This window comes from Poecile atricapillus, chromosome W (genome assembly GCF_030490865.1).
Source record: "Poecile atricapillus isolate bPoeAtr1 chromosome W, bPoeAtr1.hap1, whole genome shotgun sequence".
Lineage (NCBI taxonomy): Eukaryota > Metazoa > Chordata > Aves > Passeriformes > Paridae > Poecile > Poecile atricapillus.
In genome coordinates, this window is record NC_081288.1 from 7,195,431 (window position 1) to 7,217,687 (window position 22,257).

General features: G+C 42.8%; 1 protein-coding gene across 2 annotated transcripts in view; it reads right to left on the reverse strand.

The window, feature by feature from the left end:
- The window catches only part of LOC131591516 (FERM domain-containing protein 4A-like), a 176,600-nt gene that overhangs the window by 57,673 nt on the left and 96,670 nt on the right, over window positions 1-22,257 (reverse strand). For both annotated transcript variants that reach the window (XM_058862307.1, XM_058862308.1), the window contains exons 5-8: window positions 19,388-19,472; window positions 14,949-15,005; window positions 12,451-12,473; window positions 4,697-4,780 (exon numbers count right to left, since the gene is read on the reverse strand). In XM_058862307.1, coding sequence (XP_058718290.1) covers window positions 4,697-4,780; window positions 12,451-12,473; window positions 14,949-15,005; window positions 19,388-19,472 — 249 coding nt within the window. The remainder of the gene's footprint in view (window positions 1-4,696; window positions 4,781-12,450; window positions 12,474-14,948; window positions 15,006-19,387; window positions 19,473-22,257) is intronic.

The window sequence follows — 22,257 nt, forward strand, 5'->3', positions numbered from 1 at the left end:
GAGCCAGTGACACATTACATGGGTAAAGGAATGGTCCAGCTCTCCCACCAAATCCCTCAGAATCACTTCAATGCTTAGAAAATGATCTGTAAGTTCTAAATTCTACAGCTATGAAACCATATTCAGCACACTGATCTGAGCAACTACCACAGATGTTATGGGTATGCACATGAAGGCAGAGCCCAGGTCTCCTGTCATGATTATCATAAATAGGATTACTTTTGGAGCAACAACTGAATTACATGAGTGCTTAGTATTGGACAATCTCCAAAAAACATCATTCTTAATAAAAAAAGATAGACAGAGAGGGCTTACAGCCCTTTGAAATTACCTCTTAAAACCATGATTACATGTGGACGCAATTCCTCTGTCTCAGACAGGAACAAACCAGGAGTGACTTCTCAGAAAATAATGGAATTTCTCCAGTGGAAAACACTCCTAGCTTTATTTTCCACTCTGTGCAGTTTATTGCACAGATCAAGCTCTCATATTGCTGCCATTCAAGGAAAGTATAGAAGTACCTGGACATGCTGATTACTTAATGTGATTCTGGATGTGGAATCTGGATTCCGGAATGTGAATCCGGATGTGCTCTGCTTTCTTACAAATTATTATTATTATTACGAACAATTGATATGTTCCTAGACCATACTCTTTAGGTAGAGAAGTCAGTTGATGGCCCATTTCCTTCAAAAGGACAGATCAGATGTCAGGGAGCCTTTCTGAACAGCAGGACAGAGTTGTGTTTTTAACCCATGCTAGAAATGTGGGATAGTCCAGGCTTTACCCAGTTCTTCTAAACAAATGCAAGCAATGCTATACCTCCATTGCTCTATTAGGGTACTGATGATTTTCTTAGTAAAATGTTTTGTGATCTGAAGATGTTAAGTGCCAGGTTAAGTATCATCTTTGTTTCTTCTTTCCTTTGGACAAAAAATATAAAGCCTCAATTATCAATCAAGCCATATTTAAGAGTGGGATCTGTGGCCTTTCACCTTCCTGCAGCACTGGCCTTGTCACTGGGGAAAGAAATATGTACTCCAGAGCACAAATCATCCAATCTATTTTGTATAGATTCCTTGGGAGAAGGTTATTGCTGCTTCTCTCTGCTGACAGCAAAGGGAGCTGAGGGCACCTAGCTCAGTTAACAGGGTCCACACTGGAAAAACATTCACAGTCAGAACAATCTGTGTGACAGTCCCTCCTCTGATAACTCTCTGAACTTCCTTTTCCATCCCACTGCCCTGTGCAAGAAGGATCATCCAGCACAGAGGTTGCTTTCTGCCTCCAGCTCTGGGTTGGAGGGTTAAGCCCAGCACATGCCAGGGAAAACAAGCAAAATCATTCACGGGTCAGAAGGAGCATTAGCAGAGCCCATAAATGTACTCCCCTAAGATTTCAGCTGTTCATCTCAAGGCAGCTGCCATGCTGCTATTGACAGCTGGGAGAGTGCTGGGACACTGCTGGGACCACCAGCTGACGTCTCCTCTCCCCCTGCTCTGCCTTGTTGTTGTATTGGTGACACAGAAACTCATTCACAGTGCAGGGCTGGCAGAGGTTTCTTAACTAATGTGGAGACAGAGACGCAGAGGCTGCCGAAGCACTGCTGTCTGTTTGCCAGCTCATAAAGCATTTCCCTCAAAGCTGCAGAAATGAATACATGGATGATATCCTGCAGCAGACAACTCTGATAAAGATCTTTAGAAGTAACAAGAAATCCCTCCTGTCCCAGCAGCTTATAGAACTGGACAGCAGACAACTTGCAAGCAAATGCAGGCCTTGAGTTTCTCATCATCTGATCCAGATTTTCAAAGTTAGTTGCTCCCTCCCTCTCCTCCCAGCACACTGAGCTGTTTTAAATAGCTGACCACTCATTACTGTTCCTTAGTGTTATTCAAACCTGAATTTTAATTATGTTATTGAATAAATGTCTTTATTTGCAGTCATATGCTGTCCCTCTGATGCCACCAGCACCTCTTAGGCCAAGGGACCAAGAGGTGGACCAGGGCCTCAGGTTTGTGTTGAAGCAGAGAAAATCATTAAACAGTGATTTTCAACTGACATTTTCAGAGGTGGGTGTTCTGGCAACACTGATGCTTCAGGTTGCTAAAAATAAGCTCGCATTCAAAGTCTGTAGGAACCTGGGAGAAGTCCATCTTTCCCTGGTCTTTTGAAAATCCCAATCTAGCATTCACTTTTGTGTTGTTGCACCTCATATTGGCCTTATTACTGACAACTGAGTATGGGGCTGGCTTGTTAGGGAGGTTCTGAAATGAGATAAAATGCAATGACAAGTGTCTGGAAAGGAGCACTATGAGTTAACATGTTCTAAAGGTTCTCTCCAGTTTCTGTGATCGATTTCATGTTTGTTTCCATGCATGGCCAAGAGAAATCAAAACTTAGGGCCTCAACTCCTGGACTGTGTGGGAGGACCAGAAGCTCAGCTTTCATTTAAAAGAAAAAGAAACACAAACAAAACCACCAAAAAGCCCCTTCTTTCTTCATCAGTAATCAGAGAAGCCAAAAGATGCTTGAGAACAAGATGTGCAACTGATTATTCTGAGCCTGGAGAAAGCTGCAAGAGATTACAGTAAGGGAAAGGCCTACACCAAGGGTATGGAACCAGGAGACTCCATGAAGATTGAATCAGAGGCACAAAATGTGCTGATCTAAGAATCCAGGACTCATCCCACAGGTCTTACTATATTTGACAGGCACAACAGCTGATACTTTTTAATGGTGTGTGATGGAAATGTTGTATTATTTTATGAAGATCTTTTACATCATCTTGCCAAAGGTATCACAGTATTTACTTGATTATCCATTTTATTATCGCTTAATCCACTTCGGCTGATAAAAATATAGTACAAAGTTCTTTTGTTTGTCTGTTTTAAAATAACTAGAGCCATTACCCATCCCACCTTTAATGTTTTAAAAGTTCCTTTCCAAGGCTGGATATTCACTTGTGACTGCTTGTGCTAATGCTGAAGAAGGGCAGAATAAAACTGATTGCTCACAGAAAATGTTTGGATGAAATCTGCATCCAGTACATAATCTACATGTGATGTGAAGGAGTGTCAGAGAACACAGTTTTAAAAATCTGCTCCCTTAGATCACTGAAGTTTGATCAGTACTTTTGAAGCTTTTTGTCTGATTCACCAACAGATGCTTCCTGAGAGCATTAAGTGTTGCAGAAGGTGTTTAGAAAAAAGGCATCATTAAAAAATAATGAACTATTAATGTTAAAGAGGTCTTTCAGACTTGGTTACTGACATGAAATCACAAGGGAGTCACAGGACTGTAGCCTCTGATTTTATTACTCCATTGGCAACACCACCTTCCCAACCTGTGACCTGTTCTCAGTCACATGAGACCTCCCACAAAATTAAGTACAGCTGCAAGTGCTGTACTTTGTGTATAAATGCAAATACTCATATTCTGAGCACGAGGATTTTACACAGCTCTTCTCACTACGTGGCACTTTATTATGACCTTAGGCCATGTTGTTGCTGAAGGGTCAGATTTGCCCTCCCTGTCAATTCCTGCTTGTTCCCACCACTCCTCTTGAGATGGCTTGAGCTCCCAGTCTGTCAATCAGCCAGGCCACCTGGAAATGTACTGCTTTTGTGTATGTGGAGTAGTTTTTGGAAAAAGAAATACTCCTAAGAGGGAGACCATCCTTCCTCAATGAAATGGCAGCCTACATTTATCATTTTTCATGAAGATTATATTTGGTTCTTAGAGAGAAACATCAGGAAAATGTGATGATCTACAGTTACTGTGTTAGTGATCCTAATTTCAGCTGGGGACTCTGAATCTCTCCTTATATTCTCAGAAAGTGATTAGGAGACCTCACGATGAGCTTGCCTATGACTTGATATTAGGTACAGTTAATTCCACTGTTGTCATCATGCTAAGAGAAGAGGATGATCTTTTTGGCGAAGAGAAGAACAGAGATCATAGCCTACAAACTGATTTGTTTCCCCCTGCCATCCTCAGATTACCAAAATGCAGAAATTAAAAGAGTAGCAGATAAAGAAGTTCGATCCAACCCCCAGGCTTACAGCCTAATGCTTTAAAGGTAAACATGAAAGAGCAACAAGCAGAAAATGGAGTGGAAGTATCTCCCCTTTAATGAATAGTCTTTCCCCAAATTCTTTCCTATTTGCACCGATAAGAGGGATATGCAGGGTGGCACAAAGAATCTATGTGTGTGGCATGTAAAATCTAAATGTGACCCTGCTCCTACCCTGGGCTTATTTTTCAGTGCAATAAAGACAAAGCAAACAAGCATCCACCTCCAAACACTCATATAAAAGGAGATGAGTTCAGCTGTGCCATATAGAGTGGACTTGCAAGATCAAACTGAATCACTTAACACAGGGCAATGCAAAACATTGACATTTCCTACTGGGAAAACTCTTTCACAAATGCAAAGTGCTGTGATTGTAAATGGCACATTCGGCCTCTTGATTTCATTGGGACATTTGCACACTTACAGTGGATTTTTGGCCAGGCATTTGGCAGATAGGGAAACTGAGGCCCAGGATGGTAGTTCTATTTGTATTAAGTCATGCAGTGAGTCAGTGACAGACCCAGAGCCAGAAGGCAGGAATCTCTGCATCCCAGTTCCACTCTCAGACCACACTGCCAGAGGCAGGTCCTGCACAAGACACTGTGGAGAGTGATACATTACCAGTAAGCAAGGGAAGGATGCTCCTTCAGCGCTGGTGTTGGAAGGGCTGGCAGCTTCTTTAATTCACTCCTTACAACTTCATTGCTGAAAGAGAGTTCAAAAGGAGGATCAGGCTACAAGAAAACAACCACAATATGTGATATGACTTGACCTAGCTGGCAGGCTGCTACAGCTCTACATCTGTTCCTTCTTAACAAAAGGCACTGGGGTTTCCTTTTTCTCCTCTCTTTATTTGTTTTATGGCAGCCCAGTTAACTTTTCCCTCTATTATCAAAATTGGAGAGAAGCTCTCCCAGATGGTTATGTTGAAGCACTTCCTACCAGTGACTGGACACAAAAGCCACCATGCTACATGTCACTGAGCAGGGTGTCATGGACATGTTCATATAGGAAAAAAAAAACAAGGGGAAGAGAAAGTGATGCTTTCAGCTGCAACTAATGCAGCTTTATTTAATGCCTTACAAACTGCTGCAAAAGGTAATAATTTGCTTTCTTAGCATCACAGGTTGTTTCTTAACCTCTTGCCCAGTGACCTGTCCTTTGCAAACATCTTCACTGATAAGACTCCACTTTGAATTTGGGTCCTGCTACATAAAACCTCCCTACACAACCACCTCACTACCATTCTTCTCCCTGCAACCTCCAGTTACAATAGCCAGCTGGAGCAGCATCATTGTGAGCAGAGAGCAGGGAGAGCTCATGAAATGGGAGGCAGATTCTCACAGATGAAATGAAACCATGGGATTTTCTCCTACAAACCCCAAATGCCTCCCTTCCCACTTTTAAACACACATGGAATTGTGGGGAAAAAAAACCCAAAAAAACAAAAAAAAAAACAACAACAAAAAAAAAAGCCTTAAAGGCTTGGGAAGGAAGGCAGTGCTGCTATTAATTTTTAAAATTGTAGAAATACACAGCCAAGAGGGCTAGACAGGACACAGAGGAGTGCCAGAGAATTCATGTTTATTGGCTTACTTCTTGCCAGCAAGCTTTTATATCCTTCCCTTTATCCTACCCAAAAGTGTGGCTGTCCTGGAGCTGCAGAGAGAGATACCTCCTCCAGAGGCTCCAGATCTATACAGATCTCTCAGCCCACTGGCTTCCCCCATGGGGCTGGCAGATAAGCGTACGGGTAGTCTTGACCTCTCTGGCTGTAGACCAGAGATCCTGACATTTGCTGAAGACTCGAGGAGCTCTTGGACATCTTAGATCACCCTGGGTTTCATCCTTGTCTCTAGGACAGTCTGTATGTTGACTTGTAGAGAGGTGATACTGCTTCAGTTGTAAAAATCTTCCCACAGCATTTCTCCATTTGCACATCCCAGCAGCAGGCTCTACCTGAGACCTAGGTGGGTTTGTCTTAATTGGAGTCTGCAGGTTAATTGCTAGGTTGGGCCATAGGGTAAACCCCTCACATAAATCCTGGAGCAGGCATTTTGGGCATGTCTGCAGACATTTATTAATTATTTATTATTTATTATTTATGTAGTTCCTTGACAATCAATTAAGTAGTTTTAAAGCAGGACCAAACTTCTAGTCAGGACAAATCTGTGAGAGATGCCCAAGTCTCAATTAGGCTCAAATTTTGCAGAGTGAAGATATGCTCAATAGTGCGCAAGAACTGAGACAGCCACTGCCATTTCAAGCACTTGGAAAACCACTGTGTAACACCTCCTATGCCGAGCCAAAAGGCTCTGGACGGTGTTTGAACACCCACTCCTGCCCAAATCCCATGGTCATTTGGCCATCAGAGAGCTCTTCTCTTCTAAGTGCAAATGCTCAAAAACTATTTAAATTTATTCTTCCATGGCAGGTAAATATCTGCACAAGTCTGAACATGAAGCTGCTCTGCTCTGTGTTATCTGCTGATCTGGATGCTCTGTTCTGTGACTGACAGCCTAGAAAACAAGTTGCTACTTTTTAGAGTTTATTGCCCAGAGCTGTCTCCTCCACAGCATGTGCATACTCAGCTCTTACTGAGGTTTTTGATATTTTGAAAGAAACTGGGAAAAAAGAATAGAACTTGGGACAATCAGAGCACAAGCAGCAGTAACTGCCCTCAAATTAAGATTTTTCGAGGCTGGCTGCTCAGAGAAGGAAGTTGAGAGAGTTCCAAAACTTTTCTGGGAAAGCACAGAGTGAGTTCCAAACAGGGACTTTCTGAGCCCAGAAATCTATCAAATAGGGCAAGATTAGTGGTGACTAATGATCCCTGAGAGTCTGGGAAAAACTCTGAGTCAGTCAGTCTCCTATAAAAGAAAGAGCTAGCATCAGTCAGCTCTGTTTTTTATGTCAGTGGGGTGCACAGTACCACTGTGCTGTGATAAAGTCTTTCAAGAATCAGAGAAAAACATATTCTTAGTGATGTTGGGTGGGATTAACATTTCTGCTCAGCACCTAGAAAACATCATAAGGATAGTGCCTCAAGGCCTCAAAGCATCAAATGTATGTCAGATAATCACTTTCAGGAACAAAAAGGTATTTCATTCTGTGGTCCATGCATTCACTAAGCCTTCTGGAAAGACTCATCTCAAGACAAATTAATTTAGACTCCCAAAAAGATGTCAAATCAAAAAAAGAAAAAAAAAAAAGACTCACATTGCATTTGAACCAGTGGTCATGAGGTCACTTTCCTCTTGGATCCTTTTAAAACACTGAACCGCTCAATTTTCAAAATGTTTCCAGCAGGATCACAAGTGGTTTTGTTCTTACTGCCTTTCATGCTCTTTCTATTGAAATATCTCAGTGTGTTTATTTTATTACTGTATTTAGAAAGTTTGTTCAGTCCGGTCACTTATGCTGCATTTATTTTATATTCAGAAGTGTCCAGCCTCCAGGGCTGATATATACAGAAGGGTGTTTAGGGTACAGATCTATTAATATGCAGGAGAAAGGCTCCAAACACACTTTCTCTGTGTCTCCTAGACCACTTTATTCCCTTTTTTTTTCCTATGGTGGAAATGGTGATATTTAAAGGACTGAATAACAATATGAAAACTGAACTGGAAAAGCCATCTGCATGGGTTCCTGAAAGCTGGTTAGAAAACCAGAAGAGAGGTTCAGACTAACAATGAACCTAGAAAACAGAACTCCTTTTTCTTGGGTTTGTTCTGGTACTGCCTGTTCAATGAGTCTTGTTCAAATAAATTAGTCACCACCTCTTAGTGGTGATTCTTAGTATCTTTAACTACACATGGGGCAAAAGGCCTGCCTAGAACTTCACAAACATTTTGTGAAAAACAAGTTTTTGCATATTGTCTAAAGTAATTTTGAGCAAGATTACATATGCATTTGTCTCAAGAAATCCATGTATTTTCCAGCATGCGTAATAACAATGATCAGTAACAAAACAAAACTGAAGGCTACAGTTACCAACTTTCTCAGCATAGCAATTCATTCTGTAGAATGCAGGAGGAAATGCAGAGTCTGAGATTCTCAGATTAGATGGTACTTTTCAAAATACAGTGTTTAGGATCTTCACCATTAGGCTGTAAGAATGCAGCCTGGGTTTTGTAACCCTTTAATACATTCTAATTGGTTAAATATCAGTTGGTTACACAGAAAGAAAAGTAAGCCTGAAACTATGTTACCATCTCATTACCATCAACATTACCATCTGCCCAAACGTTGAAATTATTGTGAAATTCTGCCTAGCGGGAAGCTGGCTGTTAGCTTTTCTCCCTTGTTATTCTTTCATATATTGCTGGGAGATACTTAGAGTTCACTTGAAATGTGTCATATTGTTTAACTGGAAGAAATCTAGCAATGAGGAACTAGCTGCAGTGGTCCAGGATTTTGTTTTACTCAGAGGTTTTTCTTTCCCCAAACCGAGGGACAAATTATCAGTATGTGCCATTTCTTGCTGCTTTGACATACAAGCTATTTAAGGCCAATTATGAACATTTAAAAACAAAGCTGGTGTGAGTTTTCCAGAGATTTTGGGACTGGACTCTCAATCTGGCAGGATTAAATTAGGCGGGAAAAAATCTCAATTATTTTAACAATATGCTGTCTTCCCCCACAAATTAGCCAGGGTAGCCTTAGTAATTCCTTTAAGTAGACCTAAAGAATGTCACACCTGTAGGATTTGTGTCCATCTAAGGAACTGAAATTTGTTCTGCCCATGCTCTGCCAACCAAATCTGACTCAGCTCCCAGCTAGAAACAAGATTATTTTGAGCTAATAACCTTTAGACCCATCTGCAGGGTACTAGCACAGTACTTTATACATGCAATTCTATGCCTTTGAAGTCAAAATGTTTGCAGCTAATACTGAAAAGGACAAATCTAGTCTTAAGTGTCTGGTTCCACCTGAAAATCAGATGAACAGGGATACCTGATTGTCTGAAATTCAATGGTATGTTCCAGACTAAAAGTAAACACGTTTAAGTCTTGTCAGCTGAAGCATTTGGGCATTCTCTTTCAGTAACATGAAAATGCTCTTCTTTAGTGCAGAGGACTAGGAACTTCTTAAGAAGAAAAGCTTTTTATTTTAAACCTCGTTCTGCTTGAATCTTTATCAACCAAGAGATGGATGAGACTACTCACAGCAAACATAAAGAAATACTTTGTTGATCTAAACAGGCTCAGAACTCAGGGTTTCTGATGAGCTTGTTTTTGAAATTTAACACACATTAGAAATGGAAAAGGACTTAAAATAATTGCTCATTTAAACTGCTAAACTCATCTGTCAGGGCTGTTGTGGCATTTTACTTCAAGACAGGTGAGGGTGACTTGGACCGTGTTCCCCAGGCTTAGCAAAACCTGGGAATCACTGAGATGCCCAGGGTGACAAGAAGCAGTGATAACAGACTCATGCATGATAATATCCTACCAAAGGACTGTACTTGAAAACACAAGCTGGTTTTTGGAAAAGGAAAAAGGAGTACTCTGACCACAGTGATTATTCTGAGGTATGGGATGATTTCCTCAAAAGCAGCAGTGGGAGCTGCTGTCACCGAGGATGTATCAGTTCACAGAGACAGAAAGCTGACTGTTAGAGTTTGTAAGTTTGATTCTGTTTTTTGAGTTCCCACGAGGCCCAAAGAGCAGACTTGCAATTGCATTCAGGAGTCCTGAACCAGCTGCAGATCCTTCACCTGGCTGCAGTGGGGTTTGGAGGTAATCCCACTCTGGCCACCACAGACAGGTGCCAACACGCAGCTGGAGCTGTGACAGTTTGGCTTTCACTATCCCAGCACCTGAGGTGATCGGCAGTGACTCACAGGAGTGGGGAACAGCAATTCTCCCATCACTGCAAGTGAGCCAGCACTTATGCACTTTTCTGGATTGGGGCCAGAGAGAAACTTGTACTCTCACAAGCTATAAATCTGATGGTGGCAGCAGACAGGGCAGGTGTGGGAAAGCTCCAGTCTGCGTTCCAAGCATGCAACCCTTTAGAATTAAATTATTATCTCAAAAACAAAGGAGTTCAAGAGTTCAGCCTTCACACGACACATGCTGCCATGCACAACATATAATCTTTAAATCTGAGCGGCAAGACAATCACAACTGCAAAGCTTCTCTGTTTCAAAGAATTGCCACTTCCACTTTAAAAAGTATTTCAGCATCAACTAATTTCAGACACTGAAGCTAACTTCATCCTTAAGAGAAATCAGAACACTTGCCTTCATCTGCAGTTCCTCTGGCTGGCCTGAGGCTTGATTTGCCTGCCAGATTTTACACTGCTGATAGGATAACCACAAATCTCAGCAGGCAAAAATCTTGACCACAACAACCTCATGTTGACTACAGTAGCACCTGGATCTCACCCAGCACATAAACCTGTGTCAGTGCACATTAGATGGGAGCTGCTGGACAGACATCCCTGGGATATGCTGTCTTCTACACCATACAGGGTCGGGGTAGCATTCTTCTACCTTTCTCCAAGAACAGGCCTCAAACTGGTAGATTGCTTTGTCCCCAAAGTCCATTTATAAATTAAGATCCCTGGCAGTGCCCTCAAATTGTTATTATGACAACCCTTGTTTGCCTGACTGGGAAGTAATGAATCCCCCTTCCATTTCAAACCACTGTGATCCACAGGTGAAAGAACTCAGAGCTGTTTTAATGGGCTGGTGATGACAGCCACACTCATGTGGTGGGAGCAGTTAACATCATGGCTTGAGGTATCGTCTGTGCCCTCAGAGAAGATTCCTCATTTCTCTGTGGCCTAGAGAAATATACTGTGATAAACTCAACCACTCCTTTCACAAGGAACATCACACAACTTTTAGCAGGTGGATACTTTGCACCAGCTGTTTCCATTTCTGGTCTGGAAACAGGTACTTGAAGATAAAATGCTTTCAGTCCTATTACTCTGAACTATCTGATACCTTTCTGTCTTGCGTTTTGTAGCCTGAATGTACACTTTCCAAATCTGTCTTCACCATAACCAAGACATTCTGGGAAACAAATACTTTTCTTAGCAAAACCAAGTGTGGTTTATCACAGGTTGAAATGGCAAAACTTTGCTTGGCACAACTCTTCTGAACTGAATACTTGTCAGTGCATTGAAAACCAGACTGAAAAGTCAGAGCTACATGCACTCCAGTACCCCCTAAATAAACAGCACTGATAGCCAAGTTATTCCAAATCAGGCAGAACTGAAAAATGAAGTAAGACTGGCTTTCTGTCTCTGTGGTCAAATGCATGTCAGGATTTTGCAAGTTCAGAAAGGTTTTGAGAAATGATAAGGCAGAGCTTAAACTTCCTTTCAGCAAGGGCTGCCTTATGTCATCTCAGATCCCATGATGGGCAGGAGATATCTACAATGCAGTTTCTTTTCACTGATTTGTCACCATTTTAGCTGGCTAGAAGTCCAATCCATCAGAAAGTGGAACCTGCCTGTTCTTCATGGCCTCCCATCATGTTTCAGTGCATTGCTCTTCACAGCCTTTCAGTTATTTTTCAGTGTATTGCAATACTGACAAAATTAAGACAACACTTTAGGCTCACCTGACAATTCAATCCTACTGCTCACTTCTTTCCTTCTCTGAAACTAACTTTCATGGATATTGTGGTCCTCCAGCTGAACTCACATTCCGGTCAGCAAAAGTAAAACATGGACTATACAAAACTTTTAGCATCATCAGTTCTCTTGAGCATCACACTAAGAACTTCCACGTTTCTCACGTGAGACACCAAACAACCCCCTGACCTTTGGTTGCTTATTATTGCTTAATGTATAAATCACAGACACAGTCCACTTACAGGAAAATTCTTGGGCATTTCATTAACAGTATTCTGAAACACTAAGTACAGTCACCTCATTGAATTTCTTACAGTAAGTCTGAAGATCTGGCTCAAGGGATAGCAGAAGTTCAACAAAACCAATTATCGAATTTGTGATTTTGAGAACTGTCCAAATTTAAACTGAAATCTCAATTAGTGATGGAATGCTAATGTTGCCTCTAGCAGGATCTGTGATACAACAGTGATTTTAGAGTAATTTCCTTAGCAATTTCCTTCCAAAGACTAGTTTATTTCCTGAACTTAATGACCACATAATGAGATTTGTCAACAACAAAATCACAAACAATGCTGTTTGCAAGGCATGCTCTGGTCAAAGGTTGTGTTTGGTGAAGAAATTATGTCAGAAAACATGATGCCTTTGTTAGCAATGCACACACAGTTGCATTGCTAATAGGGGCAATCCTGTTGCTATACAGCTACTGAGTTGCATGTCTCACACAGGAATTTCACCAGATTTATTCTCACATCACACAATGGCAAAAACTTTTAAAGTTCACCTACCTTGAAAAATCTCCCTTTGCCTCCTGTAAAACAAGGAAGAGAAATTAAAAATATATAATTAAAAAGGAAAAAAAAAAAAAAAGAGAAGAAAAGGCTGTCCAAGATTTTCCATTTGCAAAATTAATTTAGCAGCAATTTCCTGTTCTAATTGATTCCTCATGCATTTTTTGGAATCGGTATCCAATGTCAAGTGCCATGATACAGTGAGTTGGGCAGATTAACAAACAAAAGATCTAACACAGGGCCAGTAGATTCCTCTTTCTGCTGTGGATACCTAAGATGCTACAGGAAATTATGCCAGTAAATAAGAAATTTTGGGTGCTACATTACTAAAAAATCTCTGAAGTCTCACTGGCTTTGCAGCCTCTGCGACTGCAAGTCCCCTGACTTTATTACAAGTATTCTGGACATTTTCTAGTACATAGACTTTCAAAAAGCTTGCTCACTGTCAGCTTTCAAGGGGATGCAAAACACAGGTTTCTCTAACTCCTTGCTGGATGTTTGGGGGAGTATTTAGCTCCCTTACTTGTACATCTAAATACTTCTATTTATTACCATCACAGCCTGATGTTGAAGGGTTGGATAGTGTTTCACTACAGTAGTTAGATTAGTCTTACTGCACACCTGGAGAATCCTCAAAATCTGGTGAGTGCCCTCCACAATAGATTTAGAACACATTTTGCATATTCCATTTACCACAGACAATATGCCTTTCATATGATTCATGCTAAAACACCTCATTTACCACCAGCTACACAGAAAGCACAGTGAAGAACATAATTTGTGCAGTGAGGGAGTTTCCACTGCCAAAAGGACTGGGCTTTGTATTCAGGTCTTTTGTCTTTGCATCCATTCATCTACCCGCAAAACCTGCCAGCCCACGTCCAGTGGTGTTTCAGTCCTGAGGCTGGGGTAAAGTTCAGAGCTCTGGTAGTACTTTAATTTGTTCTGGTAATAAAACAATTTGAAATAGGGCTACAGAATAAATCACTTGAGTTCTGACAGACCTTTACTATCTTTCCATTTCCCTCTAAGTGAACTGAATGGCAGATAAGTGCTTCTCTGGTTCATAGGAAGGAGTCTTTGAGCATGTCATGATTACAGCTCAACACAGAACAAAGCCCAAAGGATATGATCCAGCCTGCATGGGTGTGAGCATACTAAATGTAAAATCAATTTTGTAGGGTATATTCTTCATAATTCAGTGCTTTGACCTAAATGCTGCATCAAGAAGTAGAGCAAAATGCAGTATGATTCTTTTTGTTTTGCTTGGATCCTGTCACAAGCATGGGTTGTAGTAGTTTCTGGTTACAGGCAAACAAAGGTGTGGCTCGTTTTGACTGTTTTCATTAAGTTGCACATCAGACTACTACAGGAATAAGCGTAACATCCTGTATTTGTGGCAAGAAACAATCCCAGCAACAAAGGTTAGTTACAGTGGCAGCTCTGGGTCTGGCTGTACAATTACTAAACACTAAGTTATTTACTAGGATGAGCAGACAATAGATTCATAACCCCACTGCTGCTTCTCACAATGAGCCCCTTGTTTGATGTGTATTCCCCCAACAGCCAATATGTGATTTCTATAATGTGCTGCTAATTGAGTCCTCCATCCTCTCTCGCTCCATTCTTGTTACATAAAATTATTTTAATGAAGGTTCAAATCCCTACACGTTAATTGTTTCTTTAACATGGCTTTAAGAGTGCTCTAGAAGTGCAATGCATTGTTATTTATTAGTGCAGTCTGATGAGCTGGTTTGTTTGCTCACATGGCTCCTCATATAGCTTCATGGCTGATGGGAAAAAGTTAAAACTACAGACTGTAAGAGAGGGGAAACAAGGATCATCTGACAATTATGTCTGATCTGCTCCCACAGTCATGCTTCTAAAAAGAGAACTTTCACAAAACCCACCTCTGCTACCCTGAAAAGGTTCCCTTCTGGTAACCAGACATTTACCAAACACTTGGTCATTTCCTCTCTGACCCTCTTCTCTCTTCTTGATGAGAGGAACTTTGAATGCCAGTAATTAGGAAACTCTTTAAACCATTCTGCCCACTTGGAGAATACAGACAGTTGCACATGTAGAAGCTTATGTAGCTCATCAGAGGACCAAGCCCCATTGGGAAAACAAATGCAAGTAAAGTTGCTGGAGGAAAAACCCATTGCATATGGATTTCACCCAGGAATTCGCATTCATCACTTAGATTTTCTCTGGCTGTACATCATGCCCCAGAGTCTTGGACATCTGTGCTGGTGCAAACATAACACATTTCTGTATACAAAATGTTGGTAGTACCTGCTGCCTGGGTGTGGAGGTCTAGTTTGAGAGCCTTCCATAGCCATTTTGGCAGAAACAATGAAAACTGTGGAAAGACATCTTTTCCTGCAACTGGGGGGGAACCCCGACACTTCCACACAGCCATTGTGGATTTGGTAAATCAAAACATTTAATGCAGCATGAGGAATCACCTCATGTGAGAGAAGGCGGGTGCTTACCTGCAAGATGTACGCAGCCAGTTCAAACACCACTTCACTGTCAACCTCAATGAGTTCCTTGAAAGGTGAAGAAAACAAGAAAGAAAAAGAGAGTTGAGCTGCTGTAAGAAGGACATACATCTCCTCCTGATTACTGCATGGTGAAGCATGCAGTGCCAGTTTTCTCCCTTGGCTAGGCTTCAGAGTATTCCCTGTGCTCCTGGAGAGAAAAGGGAAGGAGAACCTGCCCATTAAGATATGGAAAAAGCCAAATATTCAGTGTAATGCATTGGTTAATGAAGCATAACTGGATGTGGCATGAAGGGATTCCTGAGGGAGAAATGAGGAGAAGGCAGGTGGAAGAGGTAGGATCAGGGTACATTTTATTTTCTTGTGGGATTCAGTGAAAAGCAGTCTAGGATATAGATTTTTTTTTTGCCCCCAGATTTAACCACGCTTCAAGAGAACACAGCTTGGTCCTTGGCTCATAGAAGCAAGGAATGAGAATTTGTCTTTGACACACTGAGGTGGTATCAAATTCCCCAATGCACTTCTCTGTCCCTAGCAAAAGATAAGCTCACAGGAAAATGAACCATATTTACTCTTGCAGGATTTGAGCCCTGGTTTTGGCCTTTTCACCCCCAAGAGCACTGAGGCTGGGGGTGGTTTGAGAATGAGCTGTGACAGCAAGTCTTTTTATAGATCTTCCTTGCTCCATTTTATAGGATCCTACCACTGATGAAAGCAATCTTGGAGGGTTTTACTTGGACACCATGGTCACATGAAGAACACCGATGGTCCCAACAGATCCTCTCAGGATTCCTCTGCTGTGCCTGAGACAGCAGTTACAAAACTAAGGGGTCCAGGCACTGCTCTGGCTGAATGTGCAGAACGCAGTCCAAGCATCAAAGATGCTTGAGATGGGAGGCACGAGCATTACTCTGGAGGCCAAGCATGTTATTCCTAGCTCTCTGGTCCCTGTCTTTGGGAAGCTAGTGGGCTTTTACTGAGATAATGTTTAGGTCTCCCTTCTGCAACTAGAACTCCTACATTGTCTCCTATGGACGTGGCTCAATAAACTGCGGCACTGTTCAGCTCATTCCTGTAGTGGTTTTTCTGTCGTATTTATTTAAGCTGCTGTTTTTAATATTTTACTTGATCTGGCAAGAAATGAGTGATCCAAATATAGATCACTGCTGTGATCCATGCTCCAGCCAAGTCATGGCCACACCTCATTTACAAGCCACAATTGCTGCATTGGCTTGTCTCTGGCAAAATCAAAAACAAAGGGAAAAAAACACAGGATAAGATCCAGGTGTCCTTGGCTTTCACCAGTGCCAGCTTTTTAAAATAAGTTCACCTCTTGCATAACAACTCCTTGGGGAGTGAAGAGCAGCTCTGCTACAGGCAATAAACACACCTTTCTCCTCTCAGCTGAACTGCCTGAGTCACCCAGGCACCTGCACCAATGATGAGCCTGTGCCAAGGGAAGCGGCTGGTGCAAGATGTTGATTCAGCCGCAGGCAGGGCCGGGCTGAGGTTATCAGGCACATCCCATAGCAAGAGGCAATGCAGACTAGAACCAGAGCACCTGGTCTTCCTCCTGGCTGGAAGCATCAGGCATGGCACAGACAAACCGGCCCATGCAACCATGTGTCAATGCTATGGCAAGTCTATACTGGCAGGTGAAGTGGGCCAGAGCCCATTTTCTGGCCCCAAGGGTACATGGGGTGTAGTACAGCTCATGAGTAAACACTCACCCTCTCCCCCCCAATCCCAGATGGGGTTTCCACCACTGGGTTGCCTGTTTGGAACAGGTGCGCATCCTTGATCAGTGCCGAAGCAACGCCTGGGGCGGAGCTAGTTGGCACAGGCCAAAGCCCATGCCAGAACGTGTGAGTAATTAAACAGCCTGTCTGATCAAGGGACAGTGCCCGATGCCAAGCCCTGTCTGCTTTGGTAGTACAAATGTGGCTTGGCCACTCTGGAAAAAAGTGGCTTGATGGTCCTGTGCAAGAGTTTGTGTGTGTGGGTTCATGAATATCACACTACTCGACAGCGTTGCTGAGTGGGGGCAGTGGGCAGAGCTGGAGGAGCACAGCACCCAACACAGGGCCAGGTGGCAACCCAGTGACCGGCAGTCCCAAACTGGGCCTCAGTTTTATTCTTTCCCAACCTGAGCAAGGGGATATTTGTGGATGTGTGTCTGGAGAATCAACAGGGGAAGGTCTGAGGTGCTAGCATAGTGTCGGGAAGTACGCTTATTTCATACACATTGGTCTTCCTGCGCTGCAGGAGAGCCAGGGGTGGAGGTATCCATGGAAAGTCCAATAAGGAAACTTTTGGTGCAACAAGGAAGCTCTCATGGTTTGGCAGCATGCGATATCACGTGCTAGCTGCAGGATTGATAAGCACTGTCTGTGCTTAGACACCGAGTTCCCCACAACAATACATCAGGAGGAATCTACCTGGTTGGGTGCTTGCCCTGAGTCTTAGCAGACACTGTGCACCCAACTTTCAAATTCAGAGTCCTTTTTAATAGCACTCTGCCTGGAAGTCAAATGGGGAAGGATCTTCATGGGAGACTGGGACTTCAGCAGGGCTATTTTTGGATAGAGACACTCAGCTTGAATGTGCAAAGTAATGGTTTCAGGAGAGGTCAGACTAAAATAGAGCAACCTAGATCTGTAGGCACTTTGTTTTCTTTATTTTTTTTTCTTCTCTTCTTCTTATTAAGCTTTCTCCAAAAAAAGAACAACAGTGTAAGCTTTCCCTGGCAGTACTTCAAAAAGGAACTTTCCCCAGGAACCAAAACGTGATGCTCACTGAGCTTGTTGCTGGAGAGGGCTGACTAAGCACATCTAATTGCAGCCTTGCCGGAGAGGAAAGCACTGCACAGCTCAGCTCGGCTCAGCTCAGCTCAGTAGCCCTGCCTAGTTCCTGGGCACTGAAAAAAGGGAATTTTCTGGCTTCTGCCCTGCATTTTAGAAAATACAAAGTTAGTCCCTACATTTTAGGACATATAAGTGTCAAATGTGGCTGCAGATTTGGTGTAATCTGCTTGGCTTAAGAGGTCACAAATGTACTGAGGGTTGTGGGATTGGCAGAACAATCTCTCCTTGACTACATCTGTCTTTTTCTACCACTTCCTCTCTGGCAGATGGAGGTGAGTCACAGGAATGGCCTCTGCCAGCACAGAGGGAGGTAGGAGGGATCCTCCCAGGGAATCCCAGCTGCTGACAAACCTCTCCCAGTCCCACACATCCAGCCCACCTGGCTGAGTCTGCACACTGCCAATCTCCTCCTCAGCATGGTCTGGGGCTGGTTGATTTTCTGGACCTTGCCATGTACAGCTGGCTTGTGGCATGAGAGGAATCAGCTTCATGGCTCTGCTGTGGGCACCCCTCCAAGCTGAGGATGTGCCAGGACACCGTTACCTCTGGCACAGACAGTACCTTGCAAGGGGCTGCTCTGAGCTGCAGTGCCAGGGACAGTGGCCTGGTCTCTCAGGATTGTACCAGGGAGAGCAATTACTCACACAAAACCATTTCTGAGTGCATAGCTTGTCCCACTATAAGGCAATCTTTGGTGCATATCTGCAGACACCTTTACCCCACTCACATATAAATCCATAAACTCCTCCTGTCCCACAAATCTGAGGTCACTTGGCTTGTTCAGCCTGGAGAAGAGCCTGAGGGGAGACCTCACGGTGATCTGCAACATCCTCACAAAGGGAAGTGGAAGGTCAGGCACTGAACTCTTATCTGGTGAGCAGTGACATGAATGACATGGAACTGAAAAGTGGTTGGATGTCAGGGAAAGCTTCTTCACCCAGAGGGTGGCTGGGCACCGGAACAGGCTCCCCACAGAAGCGGTCACAGCACTAAACCTGACAGCGTTCAAGATGCGTTTGGACAACACTCTCAGGAAGATGGTGGGATTCTTGGGGTTTATGCGTGCAGAGCCAAGAGCTGGACTCGACGATCCCTGCGGTTCCATTCCAACTGAGGCCATCCCATCTTTCCCTCTCCATGCTCCCCCTCACTCACACCGCTGCCCCGGCCCCGAAGATGGCGCCCGCGCCGCACTGCCGCCCTCTGCGGGCCGGAAACCCTCACGACAGCCGCTCGGCCCAGAGAGCGCTTTTCACACAAATCCAGACATTTCCTTCTAAATACGAGCCAGTTTGTAATTTTAGCAGCGCAGATTCCCTCTTGCCAGCCACAAGAGTTACTTCCAGAGCTGTCTGACCCCAGAACCACTCTCTGACAGGAAAGCTGCTGCCAAGTGAGGTGGTAGCTGGAGCCAGAGGAGAGAGGGAATTGTGTGAGGAGGAGGAGGAGGAGGAGAAGGTTGTATCTGGAAGTCCAGGTGTGAGCAGTGTAAATTTTGGGGCAGGGAATGCAGATCCAGGTGTCTCAGGCCACTCCGGTGCCACCCAGAGCTCCCCAAACCCTCACCTTGTAGATGCAGGACTTGGCATTCAAGAAAAACAGCTCTATGGTGGCATTGTCCTTCAGATAGGAGATGCTTTCAATGTAGAACCTGAAAGGGAAAGCAACAAGGGTGAGACACAAAGGAACTAGTGCAAAACAAAGAAATGCACTTATTAAAAGAAGAATGTGGTCAATGGAGTCATGAACAAATGAACTTTGTTCCATTAGCAGACTGAGGTGGTGAAGGACGCTCGTGCACGCTCCAGGATGTGATCAGTCACCACCACCCCAGACATACCAAAGGACCTGAATCATCAGGTAAATTATTTAGGTTCTAAATAATCCTTTGTTTTGTTTTTAGACTTATAATAAAGCTTTATTCTGATTTCTTGAAAATTCTTTGTTTGCCATCACATTTTCACCATCAGCATTTCTTCATTACTCCTTTACCCATCACAACAATTCTGTGCTGTTAACCTGCATCTTGTAAAATACTCATCTTCAGAAATGCTCTTCTGAATTCCTTCCCTGTCTCCTTCAGCTCTGCATAAAGCAAATTTTATAAAGGGTTCTTTACATATTATATCTATAGTCTCACAGTAAGGCAGTAGTTACTAACCTTATACAGTTCACCAGTACCATGAATAACAATGTTAGGGATGACAGGGAATGATCATAATCTAATTTTTTTGAACTGAAGTGACTTCTCAGAATGCAGGAGAAAGCTCAAATCCTCAGGGTCAGAAGAACCCACTCATTTGCATTGGCTGATTGCCCCAAACATTTGCAATTATGTTGAAAGCCCATGATACGTATGAATTTATTCAGTACTACATGTCCTGCCTGCTCTGAAGGTCTGATGTTTTGGCAATGAACTTTGCAAGAGCTTTGGGAGAATTGACTCCTGCCCTTAATTCTGCCTTGAGATCTGTTTTTTTTGGAAAAAAAAAGCTCTGGATACTGTCCATGTTAATAACTGATCATTCCCCAAAGGTATGTTGTGTGTTCCTGTAGTAACAGAGAAATGTTACTGAATATGTTCAGTGCATGTTAAGGTGAATTTTTCATTTACTTAGTGTTTTAGGTAAGGAAAAATAAATAGATCTTTCTGCTGATACTGTTTGGCAGTGATCTTCAAGTTGCAGTGCACTGATAGCAATGTTCCTTACATAAATTCCAGTGCTATCGTGCCTTGTCAGAGGCAATTAGAATGGGAAAGGTGCCAGGGAAATGGTGTCTGCACCAGGGACTTTAAAAAACCCAAATTCCTTAGAAGTCTGGGTTGACATGCTGGGGGTCCAGTTACAGAGAAACTGCACTCCCTGACCCCGCTGTCTGGGAGCAGACAGACCTGTGGACACTCCTGAGGCTTCACACAAACACTGAAGGGATTGTCCACATCCAGCTATTTGCAGAGTCCAGGGCCTTAAGTGTAACCTTCTTAGGGGCAAAGGTCAAAGCTTTGTAGTGCTCCTAAGTGTCCTCTGAAGGCTCTTCAAAACACTTTATTTCCTGACAGGCAGAATCAACTCCTTGCTTATTAGAGTGAGAGAAACATTTTGTTCATCTGCTGAAAGGCTCCTGTCTGTTTTACCCTTCCTTCTCCCACTTCAGAAGAGAAATAAAAATAAAACCTGAATAAAATAAAATAAACCCCAAGAAAGCACCAAGAAACAATCAAACCCACAAATCACCAAAAATATTTGAATGTAGCAATGATGAAAAACAAAGATTAAACTTATTTTTTTCCTGGTTTTCATTGTTTCACCTCCTGTCCTTAAAACACTTATTTTTTTCCTCTTTTTTTTTCTTTTTAATAAAAAAAAATATACTTGGCTATAGAAATTAAAAAACTGATTCATTAAAAAAGGAACCTTCTTACTTGATCTGCTCTCTGAGTACAACTGGCTTTTCATCTGCTGAATTCATGGAGAATAATGGTAATTTTACACATTCTGTGGCTCTTGAACAACGTTCTCTTCTTATCACTGCTACAAGTGCTCTCCGAGTTATGATGGTAGGTTTTCTTATTCCAAGGTCAGAAGAGAACAAGAACTTTTTTTCCATTTTGAATCCCAGTGAAGGTTAGCCAAAAGCTGTTCCACCAGCTCAAACGCGATCGTTCTCATCATCACTAGAGGGCAATATTGCATTTCTTAAGGCTGCAGGGAACTTTTCCCAAGGCTTTCCACATGGGCATAGATCGTTTTCTGTACAAAATTAAGTCTCTGGGAGCACAGAGCCTGCACACGATACTTCATCTCACAAAGAAAGCCCAATTCTCAAGTGATTTCCAGAGTGGAGAGTGAGCTGGGGAGCTACTGGCTCTCACACGTGCACCCAGACCAATGCAGAACATGTGCACCAGGAGATTGGTGCTACTTAAAAGAAAACAGATTTGTAAAGGGAGCTCTTACTGAATTTTCTGTGTTGCAAGCTTAGAAAACCTGAACTGGAGTAGTTTACCCTGAATTCACAGTTGGTGTAGTAATGACAAAAAGGACTTGGGTGGGGAAAGACACTTTTTTTTTTTTTTTTCATTTATGGCTAATTTATGTCATATCTCTTGTTTCCATCTTTTATGAACAGTGAAGGAACCCACACTTTACAATGACCAATGTCAATGACTAAGGAGGCAGGCAGGAGCATCCAGCTGCTAGGGCAATGAACCAACCAACCAAAAATCTGCACTGAATTCCCAACTCAGACACAGATTTCTTTGTGACCTTCAGAAAATCATTTAGCTGCTTGGGCTGTTGAGCTGGGCTTAGAAAACACCCCTCCCTTTTCTGCCCCCCTCTATCTGTTTTGCCTGTTAAGCTTAGGAGCCTTTCAAGGCATGTTTCAAGATCATCAGTTTTGAGAGGCAGCTCTCAGATTTCTGTTGAGGACTC